The sequence below is a fragment of the Dama dama genome, chromosome 4 (assembly GCF_033118175.1).
Source record: "Dama dama isolate Ldn47 chromosome 4, ASM3311817v1, whole genome shotgun sequence".
Lineage (NCBI taxonomy): Eukaryota > Metazoa > Chordata > Mammalia > Artiodactyla > Cervidae > Dama > Dama dama.
In genome coordinates, this window is record NC_083684.1 from 26,747,904 (window position 1) to 26,765,533 (window position 17,630).

Genomic DNA, 17,630 nt, shown 5'->3' on the forward strand with positions numbered 1-17,630 from the left:
ATAGTTGTGAGTGGGGTATTAAAGTCTCCCACTATTATTGTGTTACTATTAATTTCCTCTTTCATACTCGTTAGTGTTTGCCACACATATTGCGGTGCTCCTATGTTGGGTGCATATATATTTATAATTGTTATATCTTCTTCTTTGATTGATCCTTTGATCATTATGTAGTGTCCTTCTTTGTCTCTTTTCACATCCTTTATTTGAAAGTCTATTTTATCTGATATGAGTATTGCGACTCCTGCTTTCTTTTGGTCTCCGTTTGCATGAAATATTTTTTTCCAGCCCTTCACTTTTAGTCTGTATGTGTCTCTTGTTTTGAGGTGGGTCTCTTGTAGACAGCATATATAGGGGTCTTGTTTTTGTATCCATTCAGCCAATCTTTGTCTTTTGGTTGGGGCATTCAACCCATTTACATTTAGGGTAATTATTGATAGGTGTAAACCCACGTCTCTTAAATCTCCTGCATTGGCAGGCAGGTTCTTTACCACTAGCGCCACCTAGGAAACCCTAAGAGAGCACATGCCGGATAAGTAAAGAAGAGGTCCATGTCACTGCCCAGGAAAAGCAAGGCTCGCCGTGAAGCTGGAGAACAAGTAATGGCCATAAGTAATGGGTCTATAATCCATTCTGGATTTTATTCACAATGGAGAAGGAAGCCGTTGAAAGTTTAAAAGCTTGGTACCTATTTACTGATGTCATTCATCCCAATAAATATTAACTGATGGTATTTCAAGGGCAACCCATCAATTGTGGACAACTTGGATTTAATTATAAATAGTATAAAGAGCCTAACACCTCAACTTATTTTTTTAATTGGTATGAACTTTTTTTATTTTTTGTAGAATGAAGCAATTTTTAATTTACTTTCTAGTGAAGTGAAAGTCTCCCACTCGTGTCCAACTCTTTGCTACCCCATGGACTATACAGTCCATGGAATTCTCTGGGTCAGAATACTGGAGTGGGTAGACTTTCTCTTCTCTAGGGGATCTTCCCAACCTAGGGATCAAACCCAGGTCTCCCGCATTGCAGGCAGATTCTTTACCAGATGAGCCACAAGGGAAGCCCAAGAATATTGGAGTGGGTAGCCTAGCCCTTCTCCAGGGGATCTTCCCAGCCCAGGAATTAAACCAGGGTCTCCTGCATTGCAGGTGGACTTTTTACCAACTGAGCTATCAGGGAAGCCATACATTTTAATTTTCTAATAAAAATTAAAGTGCAAATCAGTAAAATATATATGATAGCTCCTAAAAGCCCAGGCTCCTTTATTTTATGCTTTTTGATTCTCATTAGTTATCTATTTTGTATATAGTAGTATATATATGTCAATCCCAATCCATCCCACACACTCCCTCACCCCTGCTTGGTATCCATACATTCGTTCTCTATGTCTGTGCTTCTATTTCTGCTTTGCAAATAAGCTCATCTATACCATTTTTCTAGATTCCACACATATATGTTAATGTATTTGTTTTTCTCTTTCTGACTTCACTCTGTATGACAGTTTCTAGGTCCATCCACATCTCTACAAATGTCACTATTTCATTCCTTTTTATGGCTGAGTAGTATTTCATTGTGTACATGTATCACTTCTTCACCCATTCCTCTGTTGTTGGACATGCTCTCATGTCCTAGCTATTGTTAAATATTGCTGCAATGAACATGGGGTGCATGTATCTTTTTGAATTATGGTTTTCTCCAGGTATATGCCCAGGAGTGGGACTGCTGAGTCATATGGTAGTATGATTTGAAGAGTACTCAAGGATTTATTTTTGCAACCAGAGAAAATTATTCTCAATGGGCAGATCACAGACTTCTAACAGAAAGCACACTGCCTTCTAGGTTGCCTCTAAATACAATTCAACAAAGTCTTTGGGCAATGATGTCTTGATGGTTTGTCCATGTCTTCATGGGCAGAGTGCTTAGCTGAGACTTGCTCCTCTCTCCACCTGATGAAAAAGCCTCTTTGTCGTTTGTTTTTTAAAAAAGGAAACCAAGGAATGGATGTTTTGGGTAGTGGTCCCTTGTTTTCTTCAATTGCCTGAAATCCAGTCTATTAATGAACATTAATCATTGGAGTGAATGGTAAAAATCTGAATAATTTTATATTAAAAAGGAAGATTTTGCTCACTAGTATAAATTAAAAACTGGAATCATAAATTAAAAACCATGATCATTGGAATGCCAGGTAAATACCAAGTAAAGCAAATAACAACACAGTCCATCTAAATATGGGGATCTGCCTAAGATTTGGGGCCAGAGTTCTGCTTTCTCCTTTTGAAAAAGGATGAAAGAGAGATGTGAAAGACTAATTAGCCTCAAACTGAGACTGCCCCCTTGATTTAATCAAGACTGAAAGAGAATGAAAAGTTGAAAAATGTCCCTACTGTGTAAATCACGATGGCATATTACCATGTTCATACTTCCTATAAGATATATGAGGTTTGAGGGGATGGGGAGGGAATGGAAACAGGTTGCTCTTACTACCTTAGCCAAGAAAGCTCTACTTCTTTACATATTCAAATTTTTTCCACTCCTACTTTCAGGCCCACAAGGACCAGTCCTTCCACGAAGTCCTCTCAGAGTAAATTTCTCTTTCCTTCCCATGCCTGACATTTATCTTTGTGATATACACTTGGTGATACATAATCATACATCCTCCTGTATTGCTTTCTTGTTTCTTTTACAAAGTAAAATATATTCAAATAGATTTTATAATTTTAAATATCACATATTATTCTATCGATTGTGACTCACTACAATGGTGCTCACTTCCATCTTTGAAAGTAAGCCAAAGGATTTTGGCTCAGAAGGAATTTTAAAAATCTAAGATGCAAATGTATTTTATGCATCTTCCATCTGCATTTACAAATATTCTCTGTAACAATTCAACCTCAGGTTTTCATAATAAAGGAGAACATCTAATTAAGAAGCAAACAGCCCAAACATATTAGAGAGTGTGACTAAATAAATTTTCACAATGTGTTATTTTAATCAATATTTCTTAAGAAATGGAGTAATTAAACAATTATCAGTAATAAAAAGTGCTTTGTATTTATAAATATCAGAGAACTACAAATAGGAAATCCAATAATTTTAAGCTCAATTATTTAGTTATATTCTATAGCAATGTTAAAATTTTATTTGCAGATAAGCAATTAATCAATACTTAGGCATAACTAATGTATTCCTAACCCAAGTAGAACCTCAAACAAATAAAGTTGTGCCAGATGCATACCAATGATAATTACAGACCTACATACCATAAACTTTATATTCATCAAAATATCTACACTGAAATAGATAATTTTTACTTAATAACTACTCTCAGGGTTATAATCAAACATACCTACACATGAAAGTTTTGTGAAAAACAGTCTTCCCCAAAGTTAATTAATAGTTTCTCAGCAAAATAAAAATTTCAAGAGTTTATGATAAAACAATGGTATTTTCTCATACACCCTCTAACTCCTTTGTTTTACCAAGCAGTCAGCTCTATATTGATTTTATTTGATCCTAAATTAAAATTTTAAAGATTAATTCTATTTTTACAGCTGTTGATGTTTTAAATCCCCTTCCCCTCCATTTTTATTTAGTAGTCAAAGTATTCTCTTAATAACCAATAAATATTCTCTCATGATCCTTTCATTCACTCATATATTCAACAAAATATTTATTGAGAGCTTTGTGTGTTTCAGCCCAGACACTTCTAGGTCTCAGGATGAACTAGTAGCAGACAAGACAGGCAAGGAGGGGAGGACAGGCCTTAAACAAGCAAAGAAAAACTGTCTCTAATGGCAACAAGGGCTGTGAATAAAAGAAAGTGAGACAACAGTACAGGAGTAACTATCATCCCTCTAAAAATTGTTTGAGAGCTTTCCTGGTGGTCCAGGGGGCCTCCCAGCTGGTAAAGTGGTAAAGAATCTGCCTGCCAGTGTAGGAGATGCAGACGTCATGAGTTCGATCCCTGGGTCAGGAAGATCCCCTGGAGGAGGAAATAGAAACCCACTCCAGTATTCTTGCCTGGGAAATCTCATGGAGAGAGGAGCCTGGTGGGCTCCAGTCCATGGCCTCACAGTCGGACTCAACTGAGCACACACACACACACTGGTGGTTCAGTGGTTAACAATCCAGGTTGCAATGCAAGCAAGTCCAATTCAATCCCGGGTGCAAGAAGATCCCACGTGCCACGGGGCAATTAAGCCCAAGCGCTGAAACTACTGAAGTCCACGTACCCTAGAGCCCATGCTCCGCAACAAGTGAAGCCACTGCGATGAGAAGCCTGCACACCGCAACTAGAGAGTAGACCCTGCTCACTGCAAGACTAGAGAAAGCCCATGGGCAGCGACAATGACTCAGTGCGACCAAAACTAAAATAAATACATAAATAAAAATTTGTTAAATGGTCTGTCTACTGTCCCTAACCCACAGGGAAGTACTGCCAATGCTATAAAAGATTATAACTGTAGATTATATGTTCAAAATGAGACACAGGGAAATAAATCATAGGCTAACTTTTTAATAACATGTTTTTGTTTCCTTGAATGTAATAAACCAGCCAAGTCATCACAGGTTGCCCTTCACAACAGCTAATTGAGTTTAGTAGAAATTTGGAACATTCCCCTCCTTCAATACATGATCTTTTTAAAAGCAAAAACATGATCCTAAAGTTAACTCAGCCTTAAAGAGAACACTCCAATGTTCAGGGTTAGTAGGTACATAGAGCTATGCATGGTACAAGGCTATTTGCTCTACCAAGAAAGGCAGCTTGTATAATGTCTGTGGCCTTGGTATTTTGAGCAGACAATTGTCAAGGTGTAGTAACAGCTAAACTAAAGTTGACTCCAGACAACATGCCTCTATGAAGCAGTCATCAGACTCTGTGTTTTGGTATTACATGGAAGAGACACTGCTAACCAAAAACTCAATTTATAAGTGATCAGTCTCTAATGATTAAGAATATATAGCACTTAGTAGGTGCTCAGTAAATGTGTGCTAGAGTTAATATGGTTTCAATTTTATAATTTGGACTTTGAAGAGATGGGTCCCACTGCATTCAAAGTGAGTCATTTTGCTTATGTAAGACATGCCTTTTCTACTGTTAACTTACAATAAGAAAATGTTTTGACCATACTTGACCAAAAATAAACATTATTGAAGTAATCGTTCAATTTGTATGAGAAATTGTTGGTCCCCTCCAATGGCTAAATGGTAATCGTCCAGCGGAATTTAGCTTTGCCGCTTCTATTGACAATAGCAATGAACATGTCCATAACAATAATAAGGGCTTGTTTTAATAGAACGTTCCACGCATTAAACACATTAATGACCCATGAAATAACTGTTTTATCTGTAACACATTAAGCAACATTGCTAAAACAATGTATTAATTGAAAGTCGGATATTTCTCTGAAGATTTTGGAAAGTACAAAAATGGCATGAAAGTTATTTTGTGAAAATAAAAATAATCCAGAATTAGACCCATACTAAATGACTGTATGAAAAATAAAAATTTCTAAAACAAGCCTGGCAATTTTAGAATTATTTTGATACACTCCCATTTTTCTGATCAAAAATGATATCTGTCTGGATTATGTCTTAAGAGCTTTATGAATATTTTAAAAGCTTCTTCTTTTTCTCCTCTGTGTGCTTATCTTCTATAAGACTTTTTTTTCTCTCTTATTCTCTTTCTTTAACAGGTACAGAGACTACCATACTCAAATTTACTTCCCTTACTGCCATCATTTTCAATTTTCTAATACTATGTTTGATAATACCAAAGCACCAGGAGTACTTTCTATAAATATATGCTATCACAATTAAGTCCAAAGCAAATATCAAACAGAAAACGTTGGTCCTTCAAACATGAAATATAATGCACAAAGAAAAAGTGTGTGAATTATCAGTGTGTTTTATAAATTCTCTTTGGGGGGGGGGTATCTAAAATATCAGACTAGAGACAATTATTTTACTGTCTGTTTCTTGGATATCAAAGAGAATTTTGAAATTCATCAAAGCTAACCTTCTGTTATGTACAACAGGCTAAGCTGAAAAGAATGTTAACAAGTTCAATTTTCATTCAATCAGCACTACTGCTCTCTGAAATGTTTCATTGCAGGAAAGAAATAAAAATAATCTATATGGTAATTATGAGGATGAATCCCCCAGTAACTTTCAGCTACATGAAAGGTCAGTTCTATTCAAGATATTTTATCAGTCCCCTGCACATACTCCTGTCCTGTCATTTTAAATCTGAACAGCATTTTATTTTCCCATTTACAGCTACCTGCAGAATTAAGTACTTAAGCCAAATAAGAAAAAAAAAAAAAAAAAGAAAGAAATGTTGAATGCTGGCAAAGGCTATAATAGCATAGAGATAAATCGTTCAGCTGCTCTCTCTCAAGCCTCTAGGGCTGCAGATTTTTCTTCTCCTGGTGCACTGTGGGTATTCAAAACTTGTTCAACATGATTTCATTTCATTTCAGGCACTGCCTGAGAAAACTAAATTACAGAATCAATCATACAGAAGGTCAGAGTGAGACTTCATTACAAGTATTGCATGCTTGCATGAATATCTTTCATTTATGACTGACCCAATATGTCACAATAGCTGTCTAGTAAAAATAATCCACTTTCTGAAATTGATGTACTACTGATGTCAATGCTACTCAGCAGGCTGGGCAGATTATAGAGAGGTGTTAAAAAAAAAAGAAACCCTTTAGAGTGCATGTTGTAGATTTTTAGGATTGCCATCTTTTGTAGATTAAAATAATTTCCAGATGATCATCTGAACTGACAATAATGCTTAGAGGTAAAAAGAATTTTTAACCAAACTATGACTGTTGATTTTGACTTGCCAACTACATCCTGTTTGAAAATACACATATCCACAACAAGCAAATCAAGGTTGTTCTTTGAAGCCACAAATGCATCAGATTTCAATTTTTTCAACAATTCGCTTTTGAATAACCAGGGCATTATTTGCATATTGGACTGCTAATCATTAGACTCTTTTCAATCTCCCCCCTTTTCTTTTTTGTTCCTGCTTTCTGTTTTTTAAATATAATGGCAGAAATTTAAAGAAGATAAACATGTTGCCAACAAAATGCAGTTAATCAGTAATGTGACAAACTGTCACTCTCTAAAGGAAAACCAATGAGGCTCTGAAGAAAAGCTGGTTTAAAACAACATAAACAAGCTGGCTTTTCTTCTTACATGATAGTCTTAATTTACCGTAGCAATTCTTAACCGACAGCCATATTCATTTGGATAATAAAACTTCTTAGTTGCATAAGGTACCAAATAGCCAGTGCACACTGGGAAACTGAATGCATGATGTATAAAGTATTATTTATTATTTTTCTGGTGACCTTCCTGAGGGAAATCTCCGAGGAGCTGCTGTGGAGCATTACGATGTCGCCAGCCACCTCGGTACCCGGAGGGAAATATAGAAGAACCTTGACATAACCTATTTTTAACCATGCCTCTGGCGATTCTGAATTCAAGTTTATAGGTGAACATGTCAGGTAGTACATAGAACAAAGCCAACGACACATTGTATTCATCGTAATTCTGTCCTGGTACGTTTTATTTTTTCCAACATTTGTGATTTAAAATCCCATGACATTTCTTCAAGGTGAAATTCTACTCGAATTTTCAACAAGATTAGTTTGTTTCCAGCCAAAATAAATATCATTCAGGTTCAGCAAAACTTCAGAAAGGCACCAATAAATGCGATGAGGTCCACATAAACACCATGACAACAGTTTGTACTTAGCTAAAGGACTTCTACTTTTAAAAATCAATGAAATAATTCAACTGCATGAGTGATTAGCAATACATTACAAAAGAAGCATTAAAAATTGAGTCCTCTCTCCCAACGCCACTCCGTGAAAGCATTGTTCTTTAAGTGTATGTGAATATCATAATTATTTTATGATTCCATCTTTAGTTCTTTCCAATATAGTAAATTCAATTGACCATGAAATGAAATTTCATAGTCAAAATGCCTCCTTTACACTTTTTTATAGCAGCAATAACAGTTTTATAGCTTTAAGGCAAGGTAATTCATCAGATGTTTAATTTAAAGGCAGATTCTTATATTATTAATAAATATTTACCAATTTAATAAAGCACACATTTTAGAATGCATTATATGGTCTTTTAACTATTTCCCTAACTTAAATGAGCCTCACTGAGCATCTATGAATAATGGTGAACCCTGGGCAAACTCCCTTGGCAACTAAACACCCTTTTTATTTTTATTATTTTCCAGGCACAACATTGCAAGGCTGATTGTAGAGAAACAGAGGACAGAACCCTCCCTTCCAGTGTCAAAGGGACAAAAATGCAAGAAAGTCCACAGGAAACAATTATTTGAGATGGCGAGGAACATTTATGAATACTTAATGACCATTTCCCGACTGTTCCTTACACTCTTTTCTGACAAAAAAGTAAAAATAAAAACCCTGATGTTCAGCTCAAACACAAAAGATCACAGGCAAAGAAAATTATGTTGCTGCAATCCTATTTGGGAAAGTAATCTTATATTTCAGAGCGCACACTGAATCTTTGCACTGCTAATCCACTACATATTTTGCAATCATCTGCTGTTATCTGGGGAATTAACAATGAAACCAATAAACATCACTGGCATGGTCATAATGTGCAGAGAAATATGTAAACAAGCAATAGGATTTGTTTTTTGTTATACCAACACATCTGTTTCATCTTATCAGGGTTTAAGGGGAAAAAAAAGCCCTATAAACTATTAATCTTGTTTTAAAACGTCTGTTTCATACTTCACCTAGATAGACACCCAATGCCTTATATACTATGGTAGGGAAAAAATAGCCCCAGCAGAAGAGTTTAAAATACTTAAGTAGATTTACTCTGGTGATTGCTAACTATAATTGCACACCAAGAAAAACAGAACCAAAATTATTGCATTAGTAATTTTGGCTCTCTGGAGTGCCTTATTTGATGTTTACAACAATAAATAACACAATTAGCTATATTTCACAAAATAACCTGCTCTATACTTTCCTCTGTTGGTTATGAACAATTATTCTTTTTCCCTTTCTCTGTATCACAGTTTGAAATTTCATTTCAGGTAGGAGCAAATCACATATCATAAACATGATGCTTTAATCCAACAAATGCAAAAAGACCTGGGCCCTGGTAAGGGCTCCCTTTTTTGAAAAAACTCTCCTGGGCAAACTTTTAACTCAAGGACATATCTTTGTTAAACCAAAAGCAAGGGAAGATTGGCTGCTTTCAAACCAATGAGTCAGACTACTTTAAAAAATCAATTCAAACCAGAGGATCTTATGGGGGTCCTCCTTTTTCAAGTCAACCAACCCAATGCCATCTTGACCAACACCAGGGACTGCTCCACTATCTGCCTTTAAATGGCACCAGGAGGAACAATCTGCATGTCCACCAGTAGACAGGCATGAGCATGTTTCAGAACATGGGCTCTCAGATCTTTACCCTGCAAAGGTCAAACGATAAGTAAAACACTTTCAAGCAGTAAATTTGATGCCTACCATATGCAACCCACTGCTATGAAGCACGCCATCTTGTTCCACGAGATTTCTTGAGATTGTTATGGAAGGAAGATCCAGGCTTTGAGGGGGAAACTGGGGTGTGAATTCACTTCCCTGGGAAGGCAGCGGATCGCTGAGGCCTTGAAAAGGCAGAAGGACATCAGGCATGCCCAGGGCGGGATCCGACTCTGGAGGCGGCGTGATGGGGGGTATTTCAAACTCCTCATCCCCAAGGCTTGGTGTATGGAATGTCTGCTAAAAGGAAACAAAATATAGACATCTTCATATTCTGTTCCTAGATCTTATTTCTCCTCGGAGGGAAAAAGAACGATGTCACATGAAAACACCACACAGCTAGACCAAATATTTATTTCTCAAATGAAAACATCTTAAACACAGATTTCCATATATAAAGTTTTGCTGATCATTCTGATTAAAGATTTAAGTCTCATTATCATATGGTTTTAATGGAGTATCAGTATTAACAGTTTTTTAATGCGTACTTAATTAGCAACATCTGTCTTTGTTGTTAGTTGGAGCACCAGCGACATTAGATTTGGCTATATAACAAATTGCCACTTTATTGATATGTTAGTGAAACAGCTCAAACGCTTACATTATCCACATGCTTCATCAAATGTTGACGATTTTGTGGAGTGCACACACAACATTAATCCGGAAGTGAACATTACACATATTTACTTTCTGCCACAACATATAAAACAAGTGATGCCAAATGTATGGTTTGCTTTTTTAATATCCTTATTGGTATAGTCTCAAGTGCAATGCCTGCTTCCATGGAAGTTGCTACTGTTTGTAATAAAGCATTTTATATAAGGATCATCAGAGCATATTTATCCAGGGCTTTTATTTAAACAAAAAGGAGAATTTTCTTTTATAGGAAGATTTTTGATTTGTATTTATCAGAACACTTCTCTTCCAGTCTTCAGTTTTTAAAGGCCATAGAAGGAGCACAGAGATATATTGATAGAAATGTACTAATTCCATGGATGTTTCTCAAGTACTTAATGTTATTTCTCAAGACCAAAGTAAATAATGCATGCTTTTTTCAGTGCTACTTAGACCCTTAAAGATAATATTTTTACATAGGCCCTTGGGGTGCAAATTAGAGCTGCCTGCCAAACCCCATGAACTGTCTTTCTTAAAATAGAACTTCAATTTTGTGGGAAGAGGGGTCAATGTCTAGAATATTCTTTTTGGTAGGGTGAAGCAGTTACTCAGATACTTTTTATTTCCAGCTCAGAGGGTCAACATTATAGTTCATTTACTATTAACAGTAATTTTTGAAGAATGAATTGGTGCAAGATAATTTGAATCTACTATAATTGGTTAAGAAAACTAATTAAGAGCTGAAAATCATCCTTCTTCAAGCTATCAATGATGATGTAACTTAATAACCATTTGAAAGAAAATAGAAACAAACCCAAGGGGAGAAAACACACACACACACACACCCTTTCTTGTCTATAGAACCTGTCAACCGCTATTCGTATCTCACCAGAAATAAAGAAGTCACAAGCTATGGGTGTCCATGGCTGGGCAACTGAACATCTTGAGTTTCTCAGTAGATTCAGTAGATGCAAAACATGAGAGTACAATAGCACATTTGAAAGCTGGAGTGAAATATTAGATTATCTGACATATTGATTCCAAGAACGGCTCCCCAAAGATGTCAGTTTCCGACTGTGGTACCCCGAGTTCTCAAACACAAAGGATGAATTGGCCACAAGCGTGGCTGGCTAATGAATGTAACCCTATGGCTGCATTTGCTGTTATTTTGGCACTAATGTGGTCTAGTAACAGATGCAACTGTAATTTGTGACTCATTTGCTACCCCATTACTGCTTAATGAAATCTAACATATCACATTAACAATACGGATAAACACTCATTCTTGATATGTGGCATTTGGCTGTTTTCATTACCACTGTAATTAACACTTGAAATATTATTTCAATAAATATTTAAAGTACTTTAAAAATGGTCAGGGTAATCATGACACAGACAGAAAACATAAAGCAAATGTGTGAATTTCAAACTCAGAGCATCCTGGTCCCCATAGTGTTATCTACTGGGCGATATCTATGGGAAGGGAATCAGTTTCAGGCACAATTTTGACTTCACAGCATCAAACCTAAAGTCTTCCTGAATGAGTTTGCACTCATTAAAATGTTAAAAAACTAAACAAGTTTACTTTTAATGCTTTTAATGAAGTGATTGGGAAATTAGGCACATACTATAATGTAGTGTATTAACATTAACTTGGGCTTTACTTTTTGCTCAAGCAAACATGTACAGTGAAATCATTACATAGGATTATTTTTTAAACTTGAACATAAAGTATGTCTTTTGCTAGGCAGTTAAAATTAAAGAGATTTTCATTTTTATTTTTGTTAAGGTATAAAGAGATCTTACATATATGTCCCTCCAGTATATTTTTTAAAGAAATTAATTTTTACCTAGAATTCAATATATTACTATTTCATAATCTAATAAAACAATACCATAACATTCTATTATATAACTAAGAAAATGCTAAAACCTTAAATGACTTTTAAAGAGAGGTAATTCATGAAATATAAAGTTAAACATTCCTTAGAGAAATGCATAATCAAAGCACTGGTTATCTGAGATAATAAAAATAACCAAGTATGGCAGCAACCAAAAAAAAGACATTGACTTCTGCAACCACACCATATGACCAATATCAGATTAATCAGTTAGTTTATATAATTACTTTTTACAGATATTGACTTTCCAGTGTTTACCTTGTACATGTTAAAGTAGTATGTACATGGTTAAATACCATCTGTACTGAAATGTTCAAAACATTTGTTCCTTTTGATAAAAATGCAAATCTGGAGAACTGTTGTATCAACATATAACAGCCAATGTCTGACACGGTGAATTATCACAGCTGGAATTAAATTGTCTCTGAACAGCTGCTGGCACTAGAGCTTTCATCAATGTTTGATTCAAATGTAGGGAAAAAAATCCTACAGAATGAAACATCATGTTGTCCTTACAGATGGGGTTTGTGCTCATTATCACAAACAACACAGCAGCCAGTGCCAAACAATATTCCCTTATCTAGGCAGGCTTCTTGGTTAGGGAGATGACGGTCACTACAAAAATGATTAATCTACGGATACCCTTAATTCTTGATTCCCCACTTTTTCTACTCATTTTGCCAAGTTCATTTCTTCCATACCACTTGCCTTCCTGTAACGGAGATAATTTACGTTATGATTTTCATTCTCTGGGGTCAAGCTGGTTCCCTTTCCTATATTTGAATGTATTTGGAAAATGAAGAGTTTTGTATTATGGGCACTGCAAGAGGAAATGTTCCATTTTCACTTCTGCTTGTTTTTGCTTCCTTAAATCTCACACAGGGTACCACTTTCAGGAAACCACTTCTTGATCTAATCAAGATGGAGGTTTTTCTGGAAGGCAGGCCAGTGAGACCAGGGAGCAGCCCTGCCACTGAGTAAGGAGTGCAGTGAAAACAGCAACAAGAATACGTTCATTCCACTGATAACCTTCACACACTCTCATGGTTTCCCAGCACGGTGCTGCCTTTTGATTCCATCCCTCTATTTTCCTAGCCCTGACAGAGTCTTGGAGCATGCTCATTCATTCATTCATTCATTCAATACAGATTTACTGAGCAGAGGTGGTGCTAGAGGTAAAGAACCTGCCTGCCAATGCAAGAGACAGAAGAGACGCGGGTTTGATCCCGGGGTCGGGAAGATCCCCAGGAGAAGGAAACGGCAACCCACTCCAGCATTCTTGCCTGGAGAATCCCATGGACAGGGAAGCCTGGCGGGCTACAGTCCACGGGGTCGCAGAGTCAGACGTGACTGAAGCAACTTAGCAGGCGCTGTGTGCACACCACTATACTCAGCTGTGGGAATCTGACAAAAAACACTCATTTTACATCACACCCACTGAAGACCCGAGAAATCATGATGCCATTCTGCCACATCATTCCAAAACCATGGCAACTTAATGAAATGATTTCCAGAGCGGTGTGATGCTTAAATATTTTCTATTAGAAATCCCTTCCATCCTAGTTTCCAAAATAACCCTTATCTGCTTAGACACCAATATAGTTTGGATAGATAGTCTCTTCTTATATATTTACTGCTGTTTGCACCTATATTTTTTTTTCATCAAGAGGTGTGTGTGTGTGTGTGTGAGTTACTAACACTTGTAACAGCCTACGGACGAGTGATAAAGACTTGTCAGGTTATTTTCTCTTCCAATAGGTTTTCCTCATTTCTCCTCCAAAGTTGTTACCTCGTGCCATGTAAGAGCCTGAGTGAGATAAATTCAATACTTGGCTTTTCCCTTCAAGCCTTTTAAATGATCTAAATAACAGACAAAACATGAACAGACACATTAAGACAGACACCTACCTCGCTGGCGGCAAAGAAAGCGTTGTTTGCCTCAGCCATATTCATGTAGTTATTGTTATTTCCAAACTGAAAGAAAACACATTGTTTTATGTTAATATGCCGTGTCATAAAGAATTCTGGGGATTTACTTAGTGCTCAGATGGGATCTGGAAAGAACGTTGGTGTGATGAGATAAAAGGGTGGTCTGCCTCAGACGAAATCTGAACTGTGACAGGTTTCAGAGCACCATGCTATATTCTGTCGGCTGACTCCCTCAGAAAATAAAGCATCAAGTTAAGCTTACGCGATAATTCTAGAAAATAGTGTTGTTTCTCATCAAGACTAACAGTGAAAGGAGACAACTGTAAACATTTGCCCAACTGGTCACTAGTGGGTGTTGTTTATCGAACTGGCATTTGTCAGAGGTTAGCAGGAAAAGAGTTTCCAAGAAAATCACCTTGACACATTTTTAAAGCATGTTGGGACTTCATAGCTTACTTTTCAAGAACAAATGTCACAAGTGTACCTAGACTAAAATGTGAATTAAACTGAATAGAATTCAGTTCCCAGGACTCAAATTCTATTTTCCCCTGAATAGGGTGTGGCATGAATATAAGTAAATAATAAGACTAAAGAATATTTTTTAAACCTTCAAATAGAGTTTAAAATGATATCTATATCCATCAGAGCTGTTGAAAATAGTGGTATTTAATCTCTCAGTGTAACATTAAGTGCAAAGAGGTTTAAAAAATAAGCAGGATCCCATGAACACAGCAATTTTTATTTAATTCCCTAACACAATAGCCCATTCAGACCATCACAAGTAAGACTGTATCAGCATTTCAGACATAAGCTCTTTCCTTCCAGAGACCTGTTATCAAAATGTAAAACTTGGATTTTGGCAGAAATGCATTTTCAGGTTCAGATGGTCTAAGAAGGCACATTTTTGTTGCTTTAAACATTTCTGTTATCAGTCTGGCAATGTAGAGAGGCTCTGGGAACATAATTATCTGGAACTATATTATTTCAACGATTTTTAAATGGTAAAAGAATGCTCTTCTTTTTAGAAAGTGTATTATTTCCTCCCTTTCATGCATCAAATAACACATAGATTTGGTCTCCAACGGGTGAAATGTATATCCATTCTCTATTATAAATACATCCAGTAATTATTTAAAGTAAAAGGCACAATTTTCCCAAAGAGGTAGGCAGACAGATACAAATACACAGATTGATAAACACAGAGAATAAATATAAATACAGACATACAGATATGAAAGACCCACAATAAACCCACACATCCTCCTCTCAATACGCCCCCACACACTTATTTCCGAGGGGCTCTCATCCTCCAACTCTGAACCTGTAGGATTCGCACACAGAAGTGAGATTGACACGCTCTACTTTATCATGTCAGGGATCCAAGAACTAAGCAGGATTTATACAGAAGGCTCTAATGGTTCCAGAACGCTGTTACGGTCTACAGAAGCAAAATCCCACCCCGTAAACCGACACCTAAATACATCCTCACACAAGGAGCCCTCAGATTCATTTGGATAAGTATCTTTATGAGGATTTCTGAAAGATGTACTTGTTAGCGCTTAAGAAAGCCCTTTATCTAGCTTTTCTGAAGGCATGTGATATCGAAAACACGTGGTGATGGGTTCACAGATGTCTACTTATCTCCGAACTCATCAAGTTGTATACATTAAATATGTACAGGTTTTTTTGTATGTCTATGATACCTCAATAAAATGTTTCAAAAATAATTTTAAAATATATAAAAAATAACACATGAGCAGGTGCATGCACATACACATATATTCCACCCCACCCCACTGGCCCCCGGCCTATTTTTCCACAGTGTTAAATACATGCGAGAGAAAGGACAGGAATTTCTGTTGAATAAAGGAGTTTAGAATTAAGATCTCAGGCCTCCATCTCAAATGTTCTTTTTAGGGTATTTATGAGAGCTTGGATCACGATGTATATTCCGTGTACCAACCCTGGCTCCCAAGCTACTGACAACAGCCTGTATCACAGCTTTACTGTTATTTAAATGTAGGTTTTGTTGGGGAATTAGAAATCCATTTAAAGCAAACAGCTCATTATCAGAGAGGTTTTTTTTTTTTTTTTTAAGATTAAACTCACTTATTATCTAATAGCACCTAAAACAACAAAGAAAAATAAAATGGCTATTAAACGAAGGGCTTAAACAATTCAAAAAACAAATTAAGCTTAGAGTGAAATAAGAACTGGGTTAGAAATCCTCTTCTGAACAGTTAGCATGCGAATGTAATTACTGAAGAAACTACAGCTAATCAGCTGTGAATTGTATCCATTAATTAGTATTTGCCCTGGAGAAATGAGAAAAATCAGTAACAACGCGGGCACGGTGGTGCGTTGATGAGCCACGGGACGGCCCACTCCGTGGTTACTCAAGCAGGTGGCTCCAGTGGCCCACGTAATTTGAAAAGCTCTCACCTGAAGTACTGAGCGGGCATTACAAAGCACTGCTTGCATATCCTTTGTATCTATATAAGGCCTTAATGAATGGCTTTTAATTTGGAAACACTTCGTGATCAGGCAGGAAGAGTTATAAATCATCTGAAATGGAAGCAAAGGTTTCTATTCTGTTTGGGGTAAAAATATCTCCTCTGGTTTGGAACTGGAGGGTACTCAGAAGAAAAAAAAAAAAAAAAAACAGGATGCCCAGCTAAATTTCCCTTTCAAATATACCACTATATTTAAAATGGATAACCAACAAAGACCTACTGTATAGCACAGGGAACTCTGCCCAATGTCATGGGGCAGCTTGGATGGAAGGGGGACCTGGGGGAGAATGGATCCATGCTTATATAAGGCTCAGTCTCTTTGCTTTTCACCTGAAGCTATCACAACACTATTAGTCAGCTATACTTCAATTTGGGCTTCCCTGGTGGCTCAGTAGTGAAGAATCTACCTGTCAACGCAAGAGATGTGGGTTCGATCTCTGGGTGGGAAAGATCCCCTAGAGAAGGAAATGGCAACCCACTCCAGAATTCTTGCCTGGGAAATGCTATGGACAAAGGGGCCTGGTGGGCTACAGGTCACAAAAAGTAGGACGTGACTAAATAGCAACTCAAATATAAAATAAAAAATTTAAAAAAAAACACCACTTTATTTTCGTATAATTACGTCTCGTGCAGTATTTGGGGTATACTTATACTAAAAAAGTATTTATTTATGGGGGATTCGAACTGAACTGCAGGTTGTGTATGTTTATTTGCTAAATCTGGCTACCCTTGTGTGCTGATGGACCTGACAAGGAAGAACGGGATCCCATGTTCACTGGCTTTACCTTATCAAGTAATGCTAGCTTAATTTTATTTTCTTTTAAAACATGACCTCTGGATTTTGTTGCACTTCTTTTGTGTAAGAACCGATCTGATTCTGAGAGGAAAAAGTGATCATTTGGGGCAGATCGCTAATATAATGACCCCAGAACAATTAACTTTAACTGAATTGTGTACAATTAGATTTACATTCTAAGAGACAGTGACATCCATAAACACATTATAGTACAAAAACTCCAGGTCCATGAGGGAAGGGGCCTTGACTGTGTTCACCACGCTCTGCCTGAACTAACAACAATGCCTGGCATATTATAAGCCCTCCGATATTT

General features: G+C 36.7%; 1 protein-coding gene across 2 annotated transcripts in view; it reads right to left on the minus strand.

Moving 5' to 3' along the window:
* Positions 1–17,630, minus strand: part of TOX3 (TOX high mobility group box family member 3) — a 122,075-nt gene that overhangs the window by 23,139 nt on the left and 81,306 nt on the right. Inside the window, exons 2-3 of one of the 2 annotated variants that reach the window (XM_061138498.1) lie at positions 13,988–14,053; positions 9,549–9,800 (exon numbers count right to left, since the gene is read on the minus strand). In XM_061138498.1, coding sequence (XP_060994481.1) covers positions 9,549–9,800; positions 13,988–14,053 — 318 coding nt within the window. Of the gene's footprint in view, positions 1–9,548; positions 9,804–13,987; positions 14,054–17,630 lie in introns of both variants that reach the window. The other variant, XM_061138497.1, reaches the window with a different exon arrangement.